This window comes from Pezoporus occidentalis, unplaced genomic scaffold (assembly GCF_034315485.1).
Source record: "Pezoporus occidentalis ecotype Australia unplaced genomic scaffold, CSIRO_AGI_Poc_V1 ctg25, whole genome shotgun sequence".
Classification (NCBI taxonomy): Eukaryota; Metazoa; Chordata; class Aves; order Psittaciformes; family Psittacidae; genus Pezoporus; species Pezoporus occidentalis.
Genome location: NW_026914394.1, coordinates 7,160,707 through 7,185,806, shown reverse-complemented (window position 1 = coordinate 7,185,806; position 25,100 = coordinate 7,160,707). Strand labels below are relative to the sequence as shown.

The window sequence follows — 25,100 nt, the reverse complement described above, 5'->3', positions numbered from 1 at the left end:
TGCCGCAGAAATGTTTCAGCACTGTGGGTGTGAAAAGTTGCTTCAAAACAAGACAGCAAAGCAGGGGTGGGAAAGGTTGTTTTACATCTACATTTAAGAAGCCAGGGAAACAAGAACCTATGGCTTAGCTGAACAAAGAAAGGAGAATGAGAGTTGGAAGTTGGATGCTGAGGATTGCCAGTATGCAAATAAAACAAATAAAGGTTTACGGGATATCCCCTCTACTATTTCAGATCCGTGATTACATGAGCAAAATGAAGAAAATTTCTTTACTGTTATCCACGATAAAATGAAACATATTGAAAACACCCAGACAGGAAACACTAGTCTTGTTAAACTATACAGATAGGGCAAATTTTGAGAAGCAAACCCCTCTTGGACCTCTTTAGGAGAAAGGGCAACACACAGGGTGGCAAAAGTATGTTCTAGTAGTGGGAACTACTGGCATCAAATCCCACAACGAAGTGATCTTAATGTCCTTGAAAACATTTACTGTGGAAAACCCTCCAGCATTTCAGACAGCTAAAGCTGCGACTCTGCATGCTTGTGCTCTGCCACAGAACAGTCTGATCCTCTGGGCTGACATAGCAAGAGTGCAAATCCCAGATGGAAAATTAATCTCACAATGTAGCCAGATTGAGTTTCCAATTCTTCAGTGCATAACTTGAAGGTTGCTCTGCTCAGCTGCTGAAGAGGTGAGGGCACAGAGACTTTAACTTATGTGACATCCCGGACATCATTTAAACAAGACACACTCTGAGAAGGACCTTTCTGGCTCCTGACAGTTACAAAGGATCCATGGTATTCAGCTTTCTACTCATCCTTCCTATAAAATATTGCTATCACACTTTTCCCTGCTTAAACCGCCGGGACAGAAGGGGAGTCTCAAGGTCCAAATGACTTCAGCTATGTCTCTGAGTTTGTGGGTAAAATCTGTCCTTAAAATAGAAAGGCAATGGATCACAGTACATCTTAAAGAAAGTATCCATCTATTATGAAGACACATTTATGGTTTGCTCATATTTATGGTTTTCCTCAAGAACAGACAGGGCCAGCAAGCTAGAAGAGCTGTAAAGCTGTGATATTATTAAACTGATCTTATTCTTAGTCTGCTTGAAAAGAACAAAATAAACTAATTGTACCTCTCCTCAGACAAACCCCATCGTGGTCATTTCATGGTTGGTCACAAGAATCTGCAGCAGCACAACCTGAACTATTCTAGGCTTCATATTTCTCCTGCTTGCCAGGTCTTGGCCTTACCGACAGATGAGAAGAATACCACTGGTTTAGTAAGAGTCTCGACTTTGCAGATTAACAAAACACTTAAATCTTCTTCTTTGCCAACATCAGCTGATGTGAGTTTATTAAAAGCTAAAAGACGTGACAATATATGTGTTAAGTCTACAGACAGAAGAGATTATATTTATATACATATGGCTGCTTCTAACAGGGTAATCGGGTCTGTGCACGCAAGATAGAGAACTCAGGTGAGGTCAGTGGAGCTCTGCCAATGTGCAAAGCCAGCTACACCTTCAGCATAAAGACAGAGGATTAAATAGATTTCTTTCATCATCTGAGCAGCTGAGAGGTCTTCATTACCTCTTCAGTCCAGCCTTGTAAATGTGAAAAATAAGTCATAAAATCTTTAGCACCACTCTCAGACAGAACTAATAAACTGCAAAGCCACATTGATATCCCAAGACACAGTGCCCTGTCTCCTTCCACTGATGTCCAAATAAAAGGCCATGTTTCATTCCATTTCATTAGTGTGGTATTTCCTTAAACCACCTACTTTTCTAAAAGTAAAATGGCCACATCTCTAAGTACTGCATTTCTGAGATTGTAATAATAATGACTCCAACGTTAGTACTTCTGTGCCAAATACTCAGCTATTATAAATGGGGAGTTCTGTTATGGCCAATCTATTACACTGAGTTGCTGCAGCTGCCTTTCCTTGTCATGAAAGAGTTACTGAGCAATTCCAAATCTGAACATTTGTGGACTGGATGACATTTAAAATGGAGCATGCTAAGTTTCCACAGAAGGCCAGCACTTAACAAAAGACACCGCCTTTGTATCCTATTACCTACAGCATCCTCAACTGGTTTCTGAATGGGTAATAATATGACCCAATTGCAAGAGCCCTAATAGCCTTTATCATTTCAAGATGTGTCATCTACCAGTGAGCTGTGTGTCAGATTCCTGTTTGGGCTCCCATCCAGTAAAGTACTTCAGCACATGGGCAGTCCTGCTTATCTTCAGCTGAGCTCCTTGCCTACTTGAAAGTGAGATGATGTACCTAAGTGCTTGATTGGATCAGGGCACTGGAGTAAACTGGTGTCACTCCTCTGAAATCCTGGAGCAATGCTGATTTACATTAACTGAGAATTCTGGATTATGATTATGGACTAAGATCATCTGTCATTTCAGTAGCTATATGACCTGCTACAACAAACTTTGACATTTTCCCAGACAAGTTTTTACCTGTAATAATTTCAAGTGATATAAACCAACTACAAATCATGTAATGTGACAATGAACCAAACACTATTGTGCAGCACGTACTGATCTGATAATACATCAAATGTATGACAACATATAGCATTAGACATTGCACTCCACCAAGAACATTTAACAGCAGCAGAGCTACTTCTCTCAACTCCAATATAAAAGGCAGCCAGCGGGATGATACCAAATGATGGCAGCTCTGCTTCTCATAAGAGGACCTTGGGGACTCCAAGGAGATTTGTGTATCTGCACTTCAACAGCATAGCAATGTGGAAATGTTAAAGTTAGTAAAGCAAACAGTCCTCAAATGAGAAGGGCAACAGATGTCAACCAGTATCACATGTCAGTAAACAGCAACAAGACAGAGGGTACTTTTCTTAGCACTTTTGTGAAAGCATCGTGCTATCAGCTCCAGCCACATCTCAGCTGTTTGACTCTCTATGTGTGATTTAACTCCCACCAAGAGAGGATCTCCAACCACATGGAAACACTGCCCACTGAAGTCAGCTGAAAGAAAGTAGAAATGCTTCTGTATATTTATTGTGGCTTGGAAAATGGATAAAAAAATAAAGAATCCCACTCTCAACCTGATTGAAAGCTCATTCTGCGCTTGGCAGAGACAGACAAGCATTTATATTTTTCAGCTTTAATACAGAAGGATCATCCTTAGGGCAAAAGAGTAGTTGTGATTCATCTGCTTTTTACCCTTACTGCAGAAACTTCTGACAGTAAGGCCAAAATATGCTAACTAAAAAGGCACTCTTTGTACCATAAACACCAGGCCACAAGGAACTGGACAGTGGCCATCAAATCACTGCCTTTTAATTTTTCTCTCTCATCTATATTTCTCTAAAGATTTCTGGTAAGAAGGCAGCTGACTCTATACAAAAGCCAGAGGCATTGCCAGTATCTCGGTGGTTTCATGCATGCCATTTTGAATCTAAATTTATTACACAAGGGGGAAAAATCCCCAGCTTTCAATTAAGCAAAGATGTATTGCAGTGTGAAAACACCAAGGAAAGAGGTAAAGGGATAGAGTTCTTGTACTGCTGAGCCACTGCTTCGAGTCCAGGCCTGGTTGGCTGTAAATATACTCCACAGCCATCAAACATCTTAGCTGCTTATGTGGAAAACAGATTGGTTTTCAGCAAGCAGTAAAGCCCACATCACAAACTGCCCATGACATCCCCTAATAGCTTTGCTGCCAGGCATGAGGGAGAGAACAAGAAATGAATGGACTGTGAGGATTCAGCTCTTTTCACCACTAGAATACTGTCTCTAACAGTAGATACAGAAACTGTGCACTGAAATATAAAGTATTTATTTTATGGAGCACAGGTCCTGTCAATAAGGCTGATCATATACAATCCAGGAAGGAACTGTTTGAAAACTCACTTAGATAAGAGGCCATTCCCAGCCAACAGCCTTGCGCAAGGCTGGTCTCCACTAAACCTTGGGCTCAAACTCTACATGTACAGATTTGGAGCTTTTGAAGAAAGGAAGGCAAGATCACAGCATTGCAACACACTCCTTGTGAACAGCACGGTGCCTAAGAACAACCATCTCCTTCCTCTGCCTTTCCAAAATCCTCTGATTAAGGCAACAGGAGGAAAAACTCCCTATCCCAACAGGAAGGCCTTTACTAAAAGGTGCATTAATTGGGTGAGGCAAGCCAACGAAATGATGAATTTGCTGCTCTCCTTCACTATGATGTTTACACAAGTTGATTATAGCACTTAATTACTAATTCAGCCTCCTCAAAACCAAGAGTGCTTTACAGTTTTAATGAGACGAGGGAAGGCAACATTCCCTAACTCAAGCGGGAGAAGTTGTTTTATTTCCTCTTTTGATTTCCCAAGTTATTACCATTTCTAAGAAAAAAAACTATCTCCTCCCTGATCTTTCACTTGGTTCTTGCTTTTGAAAATATGGAAATGAACACGACGCTTGTATTAATTTCAATCCAGGACCTGACAGGTAATGCTTTGGAAGAGGAATAGAGGATCAGACCATCCACTGAAGCATGTCCATTGAAATAAGTGGAACAAAATTATGCCTGATCCAGAAAGGGAAATAGCCTCATCCCTTCCAGTTCTGTCAGCAAAACTGTTGAATGTGCCCCAGTACAATTTATGGGTGTTCTTATGAAATGCTGTCTATACACAACTGCCAGTTGGGCCATTACCAAGGTTGTGGACTAACTGTTGTGTTCTTTACCTTCATGGTAGTCTGTAACATGTTCATTGTTGAGAGCTGAATACACTGCAGACTGCATGGTCTTCCTGGCTGAGCCTTTTAAAACCTGTGTTATCAGTGGGTTTTGTCACTTGATTTTCTCCTTTTTGGTAAACCACCCAACAACTTCCTTAGACAACTGAGAGCAGATGTCCATTACCTTAAGCATAACCAAGCAGTGCACAAAAAAAACCTCCTCCGAGTTCCTTCAGTACAGTGAATCATTTCCTTTGCACCGTCACAACTTCAAACCCTTTCTGCAATATATCTATGTATCTCCCTCATAGTTACAGACTCTGTGCCTGTTATCCTGAATGTGAACCAGGAGACCATGATCCACACAGCTTCTAGGGCAGCTTCCAGGGCAGCTTCCAGGGATGTGAAGTGTACCTAAGGGGTATTTCACTTGTTCAACTGCTACTGCTGCTAAATAATTCAGCTAATCCACATTAGGTAATTACCTAACACCTCTTTATGTAGAATCCAGCTCATTTTTAGGTACCTTCAATCTGCTCTACAAAAACAATTAAAAAGCTTCCCCCCCCCCCCCATCTTTTTGCAGGATATACCCCTAAATTGCATAACAACCAAAACTAACAAAGACAAGGCTACACCTACCTTAAAAGCCAATTTTAGATCAGAAAACTCTTGGAACTATGTAGACTCTAAGTTCTACTTCAATGTTTTACACCAAAAATGATCACAGAAAGTTAAAAGTATAATGTGTTCTAGTAAATCATACAAAGTTTCTTCTCCTCCATACTGACCAGTAACAATGACCCACATTAAGATATCAAACCTGAAATAAATCTGGTTTCATACAGGTAATTTTATTAATTGCTTTAATATGCAATTAAGGAGTAGTGAGTGGGCTGCAGGATTTTATAAGGTAATAACGCTGTTCCCTGGTGTAGGGCTTTGTCCCAAAGAGTAGGCTATCCATCAAAAAAAGAGCTGGATGGCTGCCAAATCAAACAGCACCTTCTTCCCATTTTCAATTATGTACCAGTGAGGCAGAGTAACGAGGATATACTGGAAACTTTGACATTTATTTATTGAACATTTTTCCTGAGAAGGAATTGCTGGCTCGCGAAACCGGAAACTATATTTTTACTACAGAAACAATCGCATGGAAAACCACGATCCTGCTGCTCAGCATGAAAGGAATGGCTAGAGCCAATCAATTGACCCATCAAAGCCAGCAATGTTAAGGTGATTTCATTCTCTGCAGCATGTATGTCAAAAATCCAAATCCCTATAATACAGTATATATTTCAAAAAGCCCTATGGCATTCTGCTTTACAGAGCAGTGTCTTCTGTGACCCAGCCAGGCTGTGTTACACTCACCAGCACAGCAATCGAGATGCAACAAAACCACTTAAAAGGTGTAACATTTGTAGAGGCAAATAAAGATAACCCAAAGTGCAAGAAGAAATCCAGACTTTCTCCCCTTTCCACTGATTCTAAAGACTAAACCGAATGTTGGAATGGAGATGAACTCACCACACTGAACGTTCTTTTTGGTTTTTGGATAGAGCAATTGTTTTAATCCAGTTTTACCACAGAGGAGAAAAATGCGGGGAGAGTAAATGAAGAGGAAAATAGGGAAGTCAACATTCTTTGAAGCAACAACATATGGTGACCAGGCATGAGAGATGGAGGTTATAAATCTTTCCTTGATAGAAATACCTAAAGATGAAATTGCAGCTTCAAGGGGCTTGAGCCTTTAAACCCACACTAGAATCCTGAAAATTAACCTGTGTGTACCAAAGCCAGGTTTTTGGTACCTTTTTGCCATAACCTTCATTTCCAATGCTGCTTTGAGAATTTTGGTACTAATACAGATGTGGCCAGTAGAAAGCATGAAAACCTTTGCTCCATGAATCACTCAAAATATGATTAACAAGATATGAAAATTAAGAATTAGAACTAAATGCTGCATCCTGCGAACAGTCATTGCTGTAGTACAGAAAGAGAAAAAAGATTGGAGGTACACTGATGCTTGTTTCTTTGTGAGTTGAAACTTATTGATACCAAAGAATGGAGGAAAAGCTCTTTACTGGTTCCAACCACTATGACCAACTGCCCAAGAAAGTGAAGGCTGAGAATCCTGTTGTCTCACAAACACTTTTGATGAGGTTCATCATACAATGATATGTAGGTAAGCAAGCCAAATCCTGGTGATGGAATGCCACAGGACTAAGCATCAGGATAATACAGCAGTATGAGAGTAACAGCAATCCCCACAGCCACATACTTTACCCATAAGGAAATATGATCCAATTGTAATGCATTTCTTAATTGTTAAGCTAAATAAAGCCTAACTCTAATTATTATATAAGGTTACCATAGTGTTGCGTCTTCCCTAGATGACCCATAGAGCTGGGTCTTCCTCTATTGAAAGCAATGTCCTGGTAGATTTTGAGGACCTTGTCATGTGCCCAAATTTCTGAGTGAAGAGCAGACTGGAACACTGGCTCTGACTTGGTTGCCCCATGCCCCAAACCCCTACTCTGACAGAATGCACAAGCAGGTCAACTCTACCATGTAATTCATGCTACCTCCCCAAGGCATCACATTTAGCATGCGAACCAGCTCACCCTGAAGCATCACTCACTGTGCACATCATTACTACATAGCACACATGCACCTACTTCCATACAAGATTCCCTTGCAGTTGAGTTCCCTGCTGTTGCTTTTCACAAGTGGGTTTCACGTGTCTGTTCAGCAACCAGTCCCTTTGTCCTTCCAGCAGAGCACGTTAAAGCTGAACTAAGATTATCAAAAGTGATTTGGAGGGATCCTGGCTTTGGGTGCTATTTCCAAGTTGTCTTAAAGATACTTGAGTTTTAGAAAATGAAGATCAGCCAACCCATGAAAACCAGACAGCTTTGAAGCATTTTGATTTTAACATTGAGCAGAAATGACCAAAGATCATTCTCAGAAATGTGACCAATCACTGGGACAAATACGGTAAAAATTCCCCTTCAAACAACCAAAGACATAAGGTAAGAGGTTATTGGTTAAAAAAAACCCACAATTTTCTCCTTTACTATTAGACTGAGCAAACAAAGAGCTTTGGACAGCACAATAATTAAGCACAAACCGTCTATTAGAGGATAGGTAATAACCTCTATTATTTCCAAAGACTACAATAATGCTGAATGCTTGCAGCAGCACCTCGAAGAGAGGTTTGGTTTGGAGGATATGTTAGCAGAAAAATAAATGGAAGAGAAGGCCATTGAACTGCAGTGCTACATATGCATTTATGCCTCCCCACCCCCAAAAGCCATGCATTCACTTTCTTGTTTCTTGATTCCATGTAGCTGAATTCTTTATTTTTACATAATCTAACCTATTTTCTGCATGATACAACTGATATTGCCATAGGGGGAACCTCTCTAACGACAATTGTCTGAACACACACTAAGCTAAAACCCTTTAGTGGGTGGTTTCTTCACACTGCCAGATGTGTTGCGGCATCCTGAATAGGATTCAGGGCCTCACCTGGCTCCCAGTGATCACCACAGGCAGTACGATGGAAAGAAACATGCTACAAATGCCCAGTGGGATGTATAATAGCAGTAGTTTCCAGACTACTTCCCCCTGTTCTGTTTCAGAGACATCCCAGGGAAGCCCACGGGCTTGACCTGTAACTCAGCGAAACAATAGGAAACTCTCCTGCTGACTAGCAAAACCTTTGGAACCAGACCTTACACAAATAGCTGCTGAAGCACTGAAAAAGGCAGAGACTGCATTTGGAAAACCAGACTCCTTATGGAGTGCTGAGGGACTGGATTGCGATTTGTACTTTTTATTCATGTACTGGTATTAACTTACTTGATTCAATCAGGAATGAGAAGGGAGTATAAAAAGTCATGCAGTCCAGCTCCCTATAGTCACAAGTAAGCCCTTAGGGGAAGTTTACTCCAGGAAGACCTTCCTAACCTGTACTTACGACAACCCAAACCCATTCTGATAACCAAAGAGGCAGCGACATCCTGACATATCTTAACAGTAAAAGGGCAAACACTTTTCAAATTAAAAAGTCTGTGAGGAGGCTGGTTCAAAGGATCCAGTGTCACTGAACAAGATTTCTGTTTGAGTGTGCTAGGGAGACTGACATATATTTGTATGTATGTATGTATAAAATATACATATCTGTTCTGACACTGGATATGCTTCTGAAACACTGCTATAGGGAAGGGCAGAGTTAAAAACTGAAGGTAATGAACACACCAGAATTCTATAAAAACACATCACAGCAAATGTCACAGCATTAGATTTTTCTAATGGCTGTGAAGGCAGACAATAAAATCAGGTTTGAGATGTTCAGTTATTGCATAGTAGTGGAAAACATTTTAAACTTGGAATGAAGTAACTCTGTATTTGAAGGCAGAAGATGAACAGAGAGTAAGAATTAAATATGAAGTCCTGTCATCAAAAGTTGCTACTGAAATTCCAGTTATCAAAACAAGTTCTGCTTGCAAGCAGGAAAATTATTAAATACAGCTATACATATATTGCATTATATATTTGTTGCAATGGGATTAATTTTTATGGCAAAATTACCATGAAAGGAAACTGTTCTTCCTGCTAACCTAAGCAGCACTGTAGAATATTCACATTTGGAAATTTCCCATTTGGAACAATGTCAAACAAGGCCCAGTCCCTCAGCTTCTGTTGAGCTGTTCATTGACTCCAGTGGAACTGCACCGAGTGAACAAGGTTGAGAAGCTGCTCTCCCTATTCAGAAAATACATTCAGATAAGTTTTTTGTGCACAATTTCACCTACAAGTATCTGTGTTATAGAGAAAATTGTATCCAGGGACCATCCTGACAAGTAACTGTGTCCAACTGAATGCTGTGTACTGTTTAGTGTCCCTGTGTAGCATGAGGAAAGGACATGTCTCATTCTAGTGCAATTACTAGATGGGAAAACAGATTGGATTTGGGGCATTCAGACCCTTCCTTGGGTTTGGCTATCCTATTGTTGTTTATATAAATGCAGCTAAGTCATGCTCTGGCTGATCCACTAAACATAAAAGCCTTACTGCTACTTTTGCAACTGTTAATGCACTGAAATAACATGAATAAACATGAAATTCCATTCTCATTATTAACTCTGCATTCACTATGGACAAGATGAAGCATAGGTGTGTCATTTTTTACTGCATAAATAGTGCTATGTTGTTTCTTAGGTTTAACATCCCTCAGCATGAAGAAAGCAAAGTAGGACAAATATAACCAAGTTGAAAGTGTGACCTTCTTGCAGGATCAGAGCCCTGCCAAATTTCCTTTTTGTCTGTAAATCTGCATGGCCTAACTTCATACACAGCAGCTTTTACCTGCATGTCCCCACAGTCAAAAGACAAATGAACCTTCAACACACCTATATAACATACAGAGTTAAAAAGAGGGTAGAGAGAAAGCGATGTTGGCTCCTGTCTAGCTGTGCAGAAGGTACAAACTTTTCCACTTGAATTAAAGTCTGTGAATGGTGCCAAATGTCAAAGTGAAAAACACACTAAAACTAGGGGAAAAAATAATAATCAGGTACTGCATACCTGTATAGATGCAAAATCCCCAGAAGCACAGGCTCCAAGAATAGCAGCACCCACCAAAACAGACTCCACTTCTTTGGACAGGACAACAGGCTTGCCTGTACAAGAAAAAAACAGGCCTCTGTTAGGAAGAATATAGCAGTAATATACTAACAGCACAGTAAGTAATTAAAGCAAAGACAAAGAAAAAAGGAATCAAAAGGACTTGAAAACCATGTTCGCATCCTCCATTTGGAGCTACAGCCCATATAGATTAATGTAAACCTCTGCTCTGGCGTTCCAGGCTCCAAGAAAAATGCAGACTTTAAAGAAAGCAATTTCAGCAACATACTTAGGCAGAACATGAAGCATACAAAGAACAATCCCCCAGATCTTTGACATTAGCTATTTATCTCAGAGGGCTTGGTATAAACCTGTTTACCCACACCCTCCAAACCCACGTGCCTATTAAAAATGGAGCTCGAGGGGAAAACAGGGCGGTATTCTGTTTGTTTCTTTTGCAAGGAACAAAAAAAACCAGATTGTTTCTGTTTGTTTTCTAAATATATAGCCAAGCAAGGCAGCCTGGTTTTGCTGGAAGCCATGAAAATACGACGAGTGAACTCTCACAAGCTGTGTATGAAATAAGAAGAGAAATCTTGTCTCCCAAATTGTGCTGGAAAACAAGATTAAAACACTGGGAAAACAAACAAACAAACTCACTATATATTCTGAAGTACCATTAAAAATTATTGTTTCATCGCCCAGGGGTACTATCATGAACATGCTTCCCTTTGGTTCACACAGTGCTTTCTAAGCCCTGTATTACTGGTGTAAAAACAGCAGGAAAAAGCCTAATCAAATAAAAATCATTTCTTAATGAACTTTCATAATTCTCCTTAGAAAGCTAAACCAATAGCAGAAGTCTAAATACTTTTCTAGCTGTACTTTAGATGCTTAGTCTCACTAAGCCAAAAAATGTAACATTCCTCCAGTGTTTGGCATGTGTCTGAATTTCCATCAGAGATAATTTCATGCAGTGAATGAGGATGTAAACACAGCGACGGGGGGAGTGAATAGCCTTAATGATATTATGGCCCTAAAAATGCTGCTCCTGAGAGCCAGCTCTAAGATCAGAAGGAGCTGAAATCTGGAGGAAGATCTAAAGTGGCCCACAAGCAACTTCTACAGAGGAAAAGGCACATCACACTTTTCAAAATGAGAAGTAAAATTATTAATACAAGAAACAAATATTGATAAAAAGCATATTCACTTTGCACCCCAAGCATTCAGGTACATGACGCTAACTTTGCAGTGTTCCACCAGTGTAAAGCTCTTTACAACCATCTTCCAGTGAGGAACATATAGGTGCCGCAAGGGTCTTCATGCCTTTTCTTCCTGCAGTTGGCACAGGCAAAGTGATGGGGAAAGAAAGTGGATATGGAGAGACCTTGTTGTTTGATTGCTGGAATGACTATTAACAGTGAACTAGTGGAATTACAGCACCCCTTCAATTTTTGTGACCGAACAAATCCACCTTAAAAACACGAGTGGAAGATCAGTCACCTGAGCATTCCTCCAGTTCAGACAGAGCACAGCTCAGGACCTGGGTCAGATTGGAAGAGAACAATCTTAAACTGAAGCTAAGAGCTCGGTGGCTGGCTGCCAGGCATTGAGGCAGTAAGCAATTTCCAGCGTGCTCTAAAATTTGCTGCACATTTCCTGCATCATCAGAATGAATACAGAATTCTTACGGGGCAAACAAAAAGATCAAGATACTTTTTAAGTGCCCTGCGAAATGATCTATTGGATGTCTGCATGGCTGAGTCATGGGCATTTGCTGCTAACAATAATATATTCAGTTTTTTTTCTTTGGGGGGAAGAATGGGGGATTGATCCTGGAATGTTAGTTATTTTATCTGATAGGCTCTAATGAGTTCAACATAACCAAGAGCATTTCAGTTAGATGAACTCTGACATCCCTTGTCAGTCACTGATTTTACAAATGGGGGAGAACTCCAGACTGCAAAAAGGCCTTTTTGTACTGAATCGTACTTGGCCATTAGTTACAGTCAAAGAACTTCTGATTACATTTTAATCAGAATACCTTTTCACAGATCTTTTATTTCACGCATCGTGAGCCAGCATCCCAACTCAACACGTAGCTGAAATTCACCTAAACCGGTTGAGTTCCGCAGGGAAAGGCACAGACTCGACAACACTGTTTCTCACAAACCCAAAGTGTCACTTTGCTCACAATGCATTTAGTGAATTTTAAGGTCAACAGGCATTATGCTTTTTGCTTCTCCATTTCTGTTTTCATCTCAGGTAAGTACATAAAGTGTATTTTCATCTTCCCTCCTGCATCAAGGTTATGAAGTGTGGTTTGATGTTAGGACAAGTCAGATCTCCAGCCCTAATGCTCCAAATCTCAGCCTTCAACTTTATTCATGACAGCTCAAGTGGTCTGAATTTGACATATACCCAAAGCACACATCATTCAAAGGTGCTTTGAAGTCCTTTACACTAAATTTTGTTATTTTTTCCACATTTTTAAAACTATATTCAACTGGCTCCCAGGTGTGCTGGGATGTCCAACACGCACAGGCTTAAGGGAGACCAAGCCTGAGACTTCTTGTGATGAACCACATACCCAGAGCTTCCACCCATCAGTTATCCTACAAATCCAAATGCAGCACCATGCAGGAGCAAGAATCCAGGAATTGTGGCTGAAACCCTATTAATAATACAGACATGGAAGCAATCTGGAAAAGAATTGTTCTACAGAATGGATACAATGCCCCGCAAGAGCAGGAACTGTCAGAGTTCCAAAGGAATTCAAATAGGATGAAGCTAAAGGAGGCTTTAATAAAACACAAGTTAGGCAAAACATGCTTACAAAATGTAATGGGCATTATTCTCATCTAAAATCCTGAAATATGACTGAATGGAATCATTTCTATAGAAAATTCAGATTATCTTTTATAAATCTGATTGCGAAAAACATTTCAGTGCATACTTCTTGGCCAACCAGCTAAATACACTTCTATAGAAAGAGAAGTCTTTATTTTTCCAAAGACAAAGTATTTAGCCACCTAAAATAGTTTACACTCCTCTCCCTCTAACTTACCAGTAATGTCAGCATGCATCTGCACAAAGAGAGGGTTCTTGCTCAGCCCACCACACAGGAACAGTGTGTTGATACGATGCCCTGCAGCCTGCATAGTTTCCAAAATATGTCTTGTTCCTAACTTCAAAAAGGGGGAAAAAAACACAAAAAAGAAACCAGATGAGCACAGGAGAGCAGCCACGGGAACAGATCTTACAGCTCAATTTGCTATAAAGAATGATACTATTAACTGCCCCTACCAGTAACCAGGGGACTGGGAACGGGACTCCAAGGCTATGGAATCTGTCTAGCTTCCAGCCAGGAACAGGCATTGAAATTAAGGAGAAAAATGAAACGGATGGCACAAAGAACTGGGAAATACATGGGCACAACACATTGCAGGAAACATCCCGGGGCTGGCTGAGGGAGTGGAGGCTTAGCAGTACACAGTAACACAGGGAAATGGGGCTTGCAGGGAAGTACTGACAAAGCTGAAGCCTTTGGGTTTATAAGGGATTACGAGAAGGGATGATGAGAAGACAGAGGAACAGGCACCAGGAAGAGCTGATGGCAGTGATAAGCAGCTGTTTTGACCAAGTACAGCTGAGTAGGGAAAACATTTCCAGATCCAAAACTAAAACCTGTCTGGCAAAGACATCCCCACCAAAACCTTCTATTTACTTGGGATAACAGTATCTGAAAATAACTTTTGGTAAAGAGATTCTGAGGCTGAGGCCAAATAAGAAAACAGAACAAAAAAAGGAGCAAATAGAACCTTGTATTTTCTGTCTTTTCAGCAAAAAAAGGAAAACCTGAGGAATTTTGTCTTGGCTTTACTATTTCTCTTGGCCTTTGCCCTATGCAAAATAAAATGTTCCATTTTATGTCTGGATTAATTGAAACATCTAAAATGCAGGCATATTTTTAAACTTCTCATTTACAGTCCCCATTCTGAGAAACCCAAATTAGAGCAGCTCCCTGTTCCGCTCTGTGAATGATGAAAGCAAATGCTTCACCATTTTAAACCAATCTTTCCTCTTTCTGTTTGCTTTCCTTGCCTCCAACTACTCACCCAAGTCAACCTTCTCCCCCTTTCCTCTTGCAAGAACATTTTCCATTTCTTTGACAAACTGTTTGCCCAAAACTGATTCCCAGCTCTTTATAATACCTTGGAAGTTAATTCTGAAGCTCAGACTTGACAACACGCCAAATTCCAGCCAAAACTTTGCCCAGGCTGACTCTTCATAGGGAGGTTCCCTACAAAACATGATCTGCTCAAAGTCTTCACCAACCGTCACCTAAGTTTTCTTTATGCTACGCTGCAGGTTCATTACAAGGTCTGCAGCCTGCAATAAACCCCTCTTCAAATAAAACTACTGGAAATTGAAGCGAGCAGAGTTCCATCAGACTGGAGACATTCACTATGAATGACTGGCACCATTCTGGAGAGGCCTTCGAATATGTTTTGGTTTCTCAGGCAAGCGGTTAGGAGGAACTTCAGCAGCCGCAACAGCAGCTGACTAAATCCATCACTTCCCTATGGACACAGCGGGCTAATTTCCAAATCACACAGCCACCATTTTAATTATGGAAAAATAAACTGCTCCAAAAAGAGCCCGTCTCCTCCGAATGGGCCTGACAGCCACAATTATACCTCGGATCGTGTTCTCATCCGTCTTAACTGTTGCATCGCGGTTGGCAATGAATGGTTAAAAGGATATTCTCTTCCCCTGCTTCTGGAATTCAAATTTATTAACAGCTTCTCTCCCAACACACACACGTCAGAGACCCTTAGAAAGAACACGCTGTGAAAATGATTTTGTGTTTACCTGCCTGGAAAATTGTATTCACATCGCAAGTTAAATTAAAGCCAGACTTATTTCACTGTGGGTGGGGGGGGAACTAATTTAATCCTGGATTGGAGAAAATGCAAATTGAGGGGCTTCAAATGCAAATGTTATATAAAAAGAAAAAAAGCTTCTCCTGCTGAAAAGAAAACCAGAGATTAACATTCTGTGGGCAGGCCCGAGCCTTTTACAGCACTTCTGCTTAGGTTTAAGTTTTATCTTGCACCCATTGAAGACATTTAATGGTACAGGACTGGGACTGTCCTGAACTAGAACTGTTTCCATCCACAAAAGCAAAGCTAAAATTGGGAGTGACGGAGTATAGGAGGAAAATGAAATTTCCCAGGTATCACATTAGCAATGAGCAAATATATTGAGTCAAACCTGAGCCTACTCTGTCTACTTCTTAGTTACTGTTTCAATTGTGCTTTAGGAAAAATGAACTTCCATTAACTTAAAGAAAACCTCTTCTATTAAATCTCACCATCAGCACAAGCAGCTGTCAAAAAGATGCTGAATATAGCGTTCAACAGAGTAGTTGTGTTTCACAATGAAATCGGAGTTGTATCATATAGTGAGATAATAGGTGACTTTCCCAGGATTTCCAGCAGGGAAGGTTTCCACTTCGTTAGCACGGTATAATAACGGAGGCACCTGTTCCACTCTGGAAAGCTTCTTTCAGGGGCAATATCAGTCCCTGGCATTGTTTAAACTCTCCTAGACATTCTTATTGAAATGGTGGGATTATACTGAAGCATCAGGTGTAACCAAGCCACATTCATCTTCAAAAGGATCCAAACTCACAACAATGAATTCCAGGCCGGGGTGAAGGTATTTGCTGAAGAGGGAGGGTTAACACATAAGATGTACAATCCACAGGGAATTTACAGCAGCCGCCCACCCTCTCTATCCCAGATGGCTGACCCAGCCTAGCAAAGTTGTTGTTTAACCAGTAGAGGAGTTTGGAAGTTTCCCAACTGAACAGTTTTGTCAAGAAAACTCCCCAATCCATCAAACTGTCAATGGTCTGCAGAAACACCTCAAGTTCTACAGACTTAGGGGGAAAAAAAAGAAAAAAATCACAAAAAGGATGTCAAAGAAATGTGGATTTCAGTCACCAAATCCCATTGAAAATACCCTGCGCCAGGTTTCAAAACAACTTCTTTGACCCAGGTTTTCACTTGCAAATAGAACTCCTTGTGAACTGGAAATCCTGGGTCGGAGAGAAAATTAGGGCAGAAACAAAAGTGTTCCAATAAAATTACCCATCTCTGCATGTTATCCAGGACGTTTCATACAGTCTCCTTGTCTCAATCCAGGATGCTTCATACAGTCTCCTTGCCTGCCTTTACAGAAACACACCACAGGCTGGAATCACTGCACGGGAGACGTGCCCACCTTGCAGCAGGGAAACCAGGGAGCAATGAGATTTGGTGTGTTCAGTCTGTAGCCTTATGAACTGAATCACAGCCCCACTCTGACTCGCTGTGGTACAGAGTTGTGACTCATCTAACAGGCGAGCAGGGGAAACCCATGGATTTGGGAACAATCTGAAGCTGAGGCATTTTAGGGGAGCACAAGTTCCTTCATACAATTGCCAAAGGTATTTCTTCCCCCACTCTCTTAGATTTCCTCTAGCAGCCCATGATGGTAACGCTGCCCCATGCAGTACCAGCCTCTTTCCTCACATCTGCAGTACAGGCAAAAGCTCCATTCGCAAAATTGCCATAAGAAAACTTTTTAGGAGACATTATCCTACAGTTGGTAGTAGTCATCAATGTGGGTAAATAACATCTTGCTCCTTTAAGAAGTCCATTAAGTGAATTCATCTATTATTAGAAACCTGTTTAGCAGAAGGGAATGATCAGTCTGCCACAGAACATGAGACAATTCATTTATTCCTTTATGCACTTAAAATGGCTTACAGCAATGGCTTGAATCGTGGCCAAGTAGATAAGGGCAAGTTCATCCAGACCCTGAGACAATGTTAGTCCAACAACCTGTGCAAAGATCAAAAAGAAAATGTAAAGATCCAGCCAAAGTAAAAGCTCTGTTATTTGCTATGGTTTCTTGTTGTAACAAGTTTTAAGGGCTAATTCTAAGCCTTACTTTGGTGAGCTGTACACATAATGTTATGTTAAACATGTTATTCCTGATCTGGGGAAGAACCACATACATTGTTCGTGCTCTTGCAAAGAAATAAAGAACAAACAGCATATTGTATGGGATTAGAGCCAGATTAACTCTGACAGGTTTATGTTGTGACTCAGATATTGCTCGTGAATGTATTTAATGTAATAATACGAAAATGCTATTACATAAAAATAACTTTTTAAAAGCATTTTTTCCCCTCCCTTCCAAGCACCCTAACACTGAAACACGATTAATAATTAAAGACTGTATCTTAACCTCCTTTACTCTGACATAAATCAATAGTGCACTGTAGTTACTATGGATTTGTATCAGCATAGGCAAGATCTGAAGGCAGCCATAACTACGGCAGTAAAAATTGTGGCTTTTACCAGTATTTGCACACAGCCATCACACCAAAGGAATTCTGATCCTGCTGTGGCATATAATTCTTTCATAAAATAATACAGGTATTATTAGGACCCAAAAATACATAAACCATCCATTTGTTTTTGATTCAAAACGTGTTGTAGTTCTTGCACCTACCCTTTTCCTAGCTCAGCCTCCAATACGGCAGGTTTTGGTGCTGGTGAGTCACTTGAGATGCTTACTTCAAGGACAATATGCCATTTTGAAGTACATGTTTTCATTAATCACCAGGTATTATCAAATTACACCCTTATGATATTCTCCTATGACAGTTCTGCACAGTAACATCCTGGCTTGTAACCTGCCCGATCGACCACCGTGAAGTTCAGTGAAGAGAAACATCCAACATCTCAAGAGGGGCTAAAAATCTCCCCAGCAGAGATTCTCTGGTGAACTTCCAAAGGCTGCTCTTTCTGGCCCCCGACTGCAATGCTCTGAAAATGTCTTTGCACAGAACACAGTATTTCAATCCCTTTCAGTTCCACAAGCAGCAGGTTTAAAACCACAACTCAGAACCAGATCAGGTTTACCTCTGAACAAAGATGTATGAAGCACCGCAGTTGCATTATTTCCCATCACAAGAGCATTTATGCCCATTTTTAACAATAAGGAGTTTTTCAGTGTCTGTTGAAATTTACTCCCCAACAACTCTAATACAGCACATTTACTGAATCTTTGTGTTTAAATCAAGCAATCCCTCCTCAGAATATTTCATTCCTTTTCCAGATAGACAAATTCATTGCAAAATGCAGGAGGCAGGTGAATTAACAACAGCAACGCTGCTAGTCAGTGCTCTGAAATGTGATTCCTAGCAAAGATACAGAGACACACGCAACACTCCTCATATTGTTAGAAAAGAAACGTGGCTGTAGTGATATCTCAGCTACAAGGATCTACTACTTCAGATTTTCTACTGGAACATTAGAAATGCAGCAAGAAACCCAAATCCTATGGGATAGTTTAAATAGCTAAAGGAGGAGTATGCGCCTTCCAAACTTTTTTTTCCCCTTTTCCCCCAGTATTGACCCTTTTGCAGAGACAAGCTGTTTCTTACCATGCCCTTTAGTGTCAGATCTGTTAAGGGAGATCTGTTACCATGGAAATCTGGCCAAACATGTAAATCAACAGTGAGGAAACCCACAGGCAAAGATTTCTTAATCAGATCCAGGTGACTGTTCAAGTATGTATATATACTGTGAGCACTGGAAGAAAAAACAAGTTGAAAAGAATGGGGGAGGTTATTCATCAAACACAAAGCATTGGTACCACCATCAAATGCAGAAACCCCATCAAAGAATGGCAAATCCCAGCTCTAAAACAAAACAGGGGAAAGGCAGAACCAACGGCTTGTGGAGCCCATGGCACTGCAGAGTGTGGGTGGTGGGGATGTCTATCTGCACATCCTTTCAACAGGCTATCCCAACTCCTTGGTTTCTCAGGATGAGGGGAGATAATGGCAGTTTGTGATCCTGAGCTTGTACATTGACTCCTACAGGTCACTAGATGAGCCAGAGGTGTTTGATATTTTGGGGGCTGGTGATGCTTGTCTTCAACAGATGCTGACACTGTGAAAGAGAAAGCTGAGAGAGAGGAATCAGGAGGATCCCAGATACGGAATGATGAAAATGAAAAATGAAAATCAAATTCCTTTGCAAATGTTTAGGAATTGCTCTGATTAATCAATAGCACCGGACTTAGAGCTTTCCTTTTTTAAACCATGATTATTTCAGTGTGTGTTATGATTAAAATGCAGCACTAAGGGTGGAGGACAGAAAGCAAGTGGCTGCTATTTTAGGGAGGAGCCGAACATGGGCCTAAATATGATTGTATCTAAGTGCAGATGCTACACCCAATGCCACAATATCCAACAGACTTTTTCCTCGACCAAAAGTAATTTTAGGATTAATGGTGAATTCTTCAGTGCCTTGGCTTGCAGTGACTCCAGTGACATTCCATGTAAAAAATGTTGCAATTATGCTCGGAATATTTTTCCAAACCCTCCTACTATCATAAACAGATTCCTATATATTTTTCAACTCCTTGGAAATCTCCAAGAGGGGCATTTCATTCTAGCCATGTGGGTCAATAAGAGCATCTAACCCTAATTACAATTGATTAGTCATTGTCTCATCCACTGTAGACCCAAACAGTGATATTCATTTAGCCTCTACATGTATATTCAATCATGCACTAATGAGATCCCTAAGGGAATTTGGCATATGCTTTACTAGTTTGACTTCTGACCTGCTAGCAGCTGTATATTTATACTTTGCATTCAAGCATTGAGCTGCATGTTTTTTCAATTATACCTTACCATGTGTACGCTATCAGAGGGTATCATTCAAAATGAAGTACACTTGGAAGACATTAAAATAACTAATTTACATCATTATTCACGTACTTTAAAATGTACTTTATGTGTCTTCCTGGACCTGAATTATGATAATTTTGTAGGTCACAATCATTTTTCCCTCCTTGCTGTAAAGTGGCCCTGTTTTCTACATCCCTAAGGACAGCACTATAAGCAGTGCATGCTGAGGACAAAGTCATTTTGTTTCCAGTCTAAGCCATGCCTTGACTATAGGGAGGAAAAGAAAGGAGAGCTTTGCTCAACCACAGACCCACCAGGCATCCCAGCTTCTATCTGATCGCCATCCTGCTTGATTACCCTCGCGAGGATTAGCCATTCGTGCAGCTCTGGCAGAACACAAGGGCTGTACAAAAGAGGCTGAAGTTCAGCCAAATAGGCTTAAGACTCACATAATCTTGGAATTACACTTTTTTTCACACCTTTTTTTCTGCCCTCTACATATAGATATGGGTTCAGAGCACTACGTTTGGACTGAGTGACTGGTAAAAGCCTTCAAACGCCCTCCAGTTCCAGTTTCTACTGTGTTTGTGTTATACATAATATTACACAATCAGCTCTCTGGAGCTTCTTCTATTCAGTCCTAGGAGAAGGTATCAGTAGCAGCTGGATCTGACTTGCAGAGTGGAGCAAAAGCTATTGCTATTAAACAGGTTCTGCGTGGAGAGTGGAGAATAAGAGATGAATGCAAGTTTGCCCAGGGTTTTGTTCGTATGTGGGACATAACTGCAGAAAGCAGCGAGAGGTTGGTACTGAATGTTTAGGAATTCTGGAAGATGCCAGCAGGTATCTTTCAGGAAAAAGCAGATCTAAAAATATTAGATTTCTAAATCTAAAAAAGGGCTCTAAAACATCTAGAGGTACAGAGAACAGCCAAATATGACTGTTATATTCTGCTTGAAAGACCCCAGATCTTTGTGATACCTTGTTGATCTGATACCGTGTGTCTAACCTCAATGCTTTATTCAGGAGACATCGCTTTAGATGGGAAATGACATCAAGAAGTGTAGGAAAGGAAATCCTGCTTTTGCTTCACAAAGGGCCAAAGGGCATATATTCTTTGCTGTCAAACAGACACTTTTTCCTCCAGATTAAAAACTGTGATTCTAGGAAACAGAAGGATTTAAGGTTTAAAGCAGAAATGATCATATTATTTCTTCATTTCCTACTTTAGCCTGGCTGTACAGGATGCAATATTTTAGTGCTGGCTGGGTGTCAGACCTACATAATATATAGATTGAAGAGCAAAAGTCCTTATACACGCAGCAATTTCTGCAATTGACTGGATTGCAAGGGAAAAGAACAAGTTTTGTTGGTCAAGTATACCAATTACTTAGACCAAATCCTAAATCTACAGCTGTCCAGAAAATCCACATGTAATTCAACCCTCTCCACTTCCAGTAAAAGAAGCGAAGAGAGAACATAGGAATAGCACTGGGAGGGCTGCACAAGGCTGGTCTTCAGCACAAGTGGTCAGTAGGAGCTGGTTTCTGGCAAGTCTTTCTAAGCTGCTCGTGCCCTGACAAGTTACCACAAACTACTGGACAGCGATAAATGCAGCTTGCAAACTCTTGCTTCTGGTGTAGGCAAAGGACCAGAAGCCTGTTCAGTGGAGCTTCTGAGATCAGCTGCTCAGCAGGCAGTTTGCCATTCCCAAACCTACTTCTTAGCAGCATTGGGAGCCTGGGAAAAAGGAAAGAAAGGTTTCGGAAGGCAGAAGTAGGTGACAGGCAGCGGCAAGGAAGAGGCACAGATCTGTGACCTCAGCCTTTAGCGATCCAGACATGCATGTGCTTTTTGTCACTACAAAAGCAGCTTAACTCTTCACAGTGTTGCACCTCGCATGGGATGTGAAGGTAATGCACAGCTGCACATGTAAGTATGGAATTCTCATTCTGTTTTCTTTTGATGACCATTTGCAATGGCTGAACAGAAGACAGAAATTCCTACACCCACACAGAGAATACACTAAATATAAAACCTGATTCTCTGAAATACTCTGCTGAGATTTCTAGGCAAATAATTTATCATCATCACCAACAATCCCCCAAAGCAGGACACAGTGTTCTTATTAAGTATATCACTTTATGTAAGTAAATACGTACTCCAAAGGCTGGGCTAACACTGTTCACTTGCATAGCTACCGCTGCTAGTCCCTGCGATGAGGCTGAAGCTTGTGCTCCATGTACAGAAAGAAATGAAGAAATATGGAGAAAAACTCCATTTAAATCATGAAGTTCCTGATTTTTGTGTGTTCAAATGAAGTTCTTTATAAATTTAATCACTATTAGTGAAGAACAGGAAGAAAGAAAATAGGGGAAACAAGGAAGAAAGTTGCTTACTAAATTTACAGCTATCCAAACATTTCATTAGGAGAGTAATAGCTGGAAAACATAAAAATATCAGTGAGCAAATTAACTTTATAAAATATTATCATCCTTTTTGTAAAATACTAGAAACCTTTTTATCAATTGTATCCTTTGCAGTTGTACTAACCACAGGAGAACTAAATCCAAAGTTATAACATCATACACTTGGGTAAGATGAAGTTCTGCTCCCCATATTCTGTATTTAGGGTCCTATTCCCATCACGATCCATGCTTTTTGCACTATGAGCTGTGGTCAGTTCAGTATTAGACCTAATACAGACAAGCTGGCTACTCTATACTGTTTTTCCAACACACAAAAGAAGTGGTTTATCCTGGCATTACAGACTAAACTAATTGTTTGTCTTCATATGTGGGCACTGGAAAAAAGGCCTGGAAGCCACAAGTTTGGAAAAAAAAACCCAAACAAAACAAGCCCCCAGATCAATCCTCATTCCAAACATACACAGATGTATTTATTTCCTGATTTCCTTTTTTAAAGAACAATAAAGAGAATTCTAGGAAGCATGAATCTTATTTCAGATTGAACGAAGTCCAATACATTTCTGGGAATGCTGGTCAAGCTGCTAACAAACAAATAAGGCATTGGGCACTACAAAGGAAGAAAGGGTCATCCAGAGAAACCAGGTAGCTTTATCCCCCCAGGAAGGACTGAAAATCACTGTATAACTGCATGCACTTGATACATCTATCAGGACTGACCCATGCCTTTTAGATCAGAGTGACAAACAGAAGATAAACTGCTGAGTTTGCCGGGTTTTTCTTTAGTCTAAGGAGGAAAAAGAAATTAAAAGAGAATCAGATTTTCACCCAATCTGCCAAGTGTTCAGCTAAGATCTCTCTGGGAGTGACATGAACCATCTTAAAGGAATCCAAGCCAAAAAAAGCTTGAGAAAATCCAGATCTGACAGAAGTGTCTGGACTGTCTTCGTCCACTTCTGAAGCAGACCAAACTAAATTCCACACCGTACAGCCTCCCGCTCAAGGAATCCTGGAATTACCTCCAATTCACTCCTACATCTCAAGTTTTGTCTGAAATTCATCCTGATTTTCTCTGTTCTATTTGAGCTGCCATGCAGGAGTTTTGCATACAATGGCTCTACCTTCCTTTAGATGTCTGCTCCAAAATATTGAATAATATATTCCTAATAAGCTATATCTCATCCTTGAAGCTTAACAGGGTCAAATTAAGACACATCATTAGCCTAAGGCCTACAGGTCTGCTGAACATACTTGCTATGATATCAAGAAATGGGCTGGATATAAAAGAAGTCAAAAAGCAGAAAGTTAATATCACCATTTAGATATGCCAAAAGTATCTGAAGGGAGTTTAAAGCTTTCATCTTTGAGCAATCCCCTGGCAAGCCTTTGTAAATACTTCCAACCCACTATCAGCCTGTTAATTCCCTTGTTTCAGAACAGGGATACAGCAGCGCAGTTCGGCACTGCTGGGAATACACTGTATCATCAATCTGTAAGGCAGGTAATGAGATAAAGGAATAAGAAGAGTGACCTGGCTGCAGCTTTTGCCTGTAATTCCGGGAAGGCGACATGGCCTCGGACCACATGATCTACCTGAAAAAGAGCAAAGCAACATTTTGGGGACGGTTACATCTTCAAGCTTTCGTCCCGGAAAAGGGTAATGCAGTGTCATTACTTTAAAAAGACAAGACAGCTTCTAAATTACTCAGGAGGTGTTAAGTCCTAGTGAAGCCAATGGCAGAACTCCCATTGACATTACTGGATGCAGGATTTGGCTTAAAAGCAGGAAGGAAAAACAATCAACTGTACACCAAAAATAGGCAGAATGCTAAGCATGCAGCTCCTTAGTTGGAAGAGCAAGCTTAAAGGATGACTTTTTTCCTGGCCAACACTACCTGAGAGCATGTTCTCCAGCCTCTCCCATTCTCTTGCATGCATACCCTCATTGGAATTCTACCAGGAACATCTTCTTGGCCCAAATCCCTACATCTTTCTATATCTATTATAATAAACCACCGTGTGGGTTGTCATCCTGACAGATGCTCACGTGTTCGTTGCAGGAAACAAAACGTATACCCTGACAAGCAATTGTTGCTATAAAAAAAAGATCAATATAGGCTCTGTCCTAGACTAAATTTATAAATCAGCTTGTCCTTTCACTTCAGAGTGGCCACCATTACTCACAAAACAAAGGAGCAGGTAGAATAACATGGGCTTTTAAGACAATAATTCAGCAAGTTTTGTGGCCTCTTGGTAATACCCCATCAGAAGTGACAGCAAAAGCTATGGAGGCTAAACTAGAGCTACTCAAGAGCACTGCGTATATTGGGCAATACCTATTGGCAGGAATCCACATGAGGTATTTAATTTTAACAGCATGAGCCTAGTCCTTAACCAGTGTAGGAAAACTTATAATGAAGCATAACATCTGAACACAGCAATAAAAATAATGCATGCCTGTTCTGTCTGAGATCTGCATCAAAGACACAAGTCAAATGTGCTCAGGTCTGAGCTTTGCACTCTTGCATAACTTCCGTAGAACATAGGAGCAGCTCATAAAT

General features: G+C 40.6%; 1 protein-coding gene across 20 annotated transcripts in view; it reads right to left on the bottom strand.

Moving 5' to 3' along the window:
* FGGY (FGGY carbohydrate kinase domain containing) overlaps positions 1-25,100 on the bottom strand; it is a 448,818-nt gene that overhangs the window by 18,580 nt on the left and 405,138 nt on the right. For 17 of the 20 annotated variants that reach the window (XR_009965693.1, XR_009965694.1, XM_062623156.1 and 14 more), the window contains 5 exons: positions 24,071-24,132; positions 18,857-19,004; positions 17,169-17,243; positions 13,418-13,538; positions 10,312-10,406 (listed from right to left, as the gene is read on the bottom strand). Coding sequence is in view for 18 of the 20 variants with exons in the window: in XM_062623156.1 (XP_062479140.1) it covers positions 10,312-10,406; positions 13,418-13,538; positions 17,169-17,243; positions 18,857-19,004; positions 24,071-24,132 (501 nt within the window). In the remaining 2 variants the exon portion in view is untranslated. Of the gene's footprint in view, positions 1-10,311; positions 10,407-13,417; positions 13,539-17,168; positions 17,244-18,856; positions 19,005-24,070; positions 24,133-25,100 lie in introns of those variants that run through there. The other 3 variants (XM_062623159.1, XM_062623157.1, XM_062623158.1) reach the window with 3 other exon arrangements.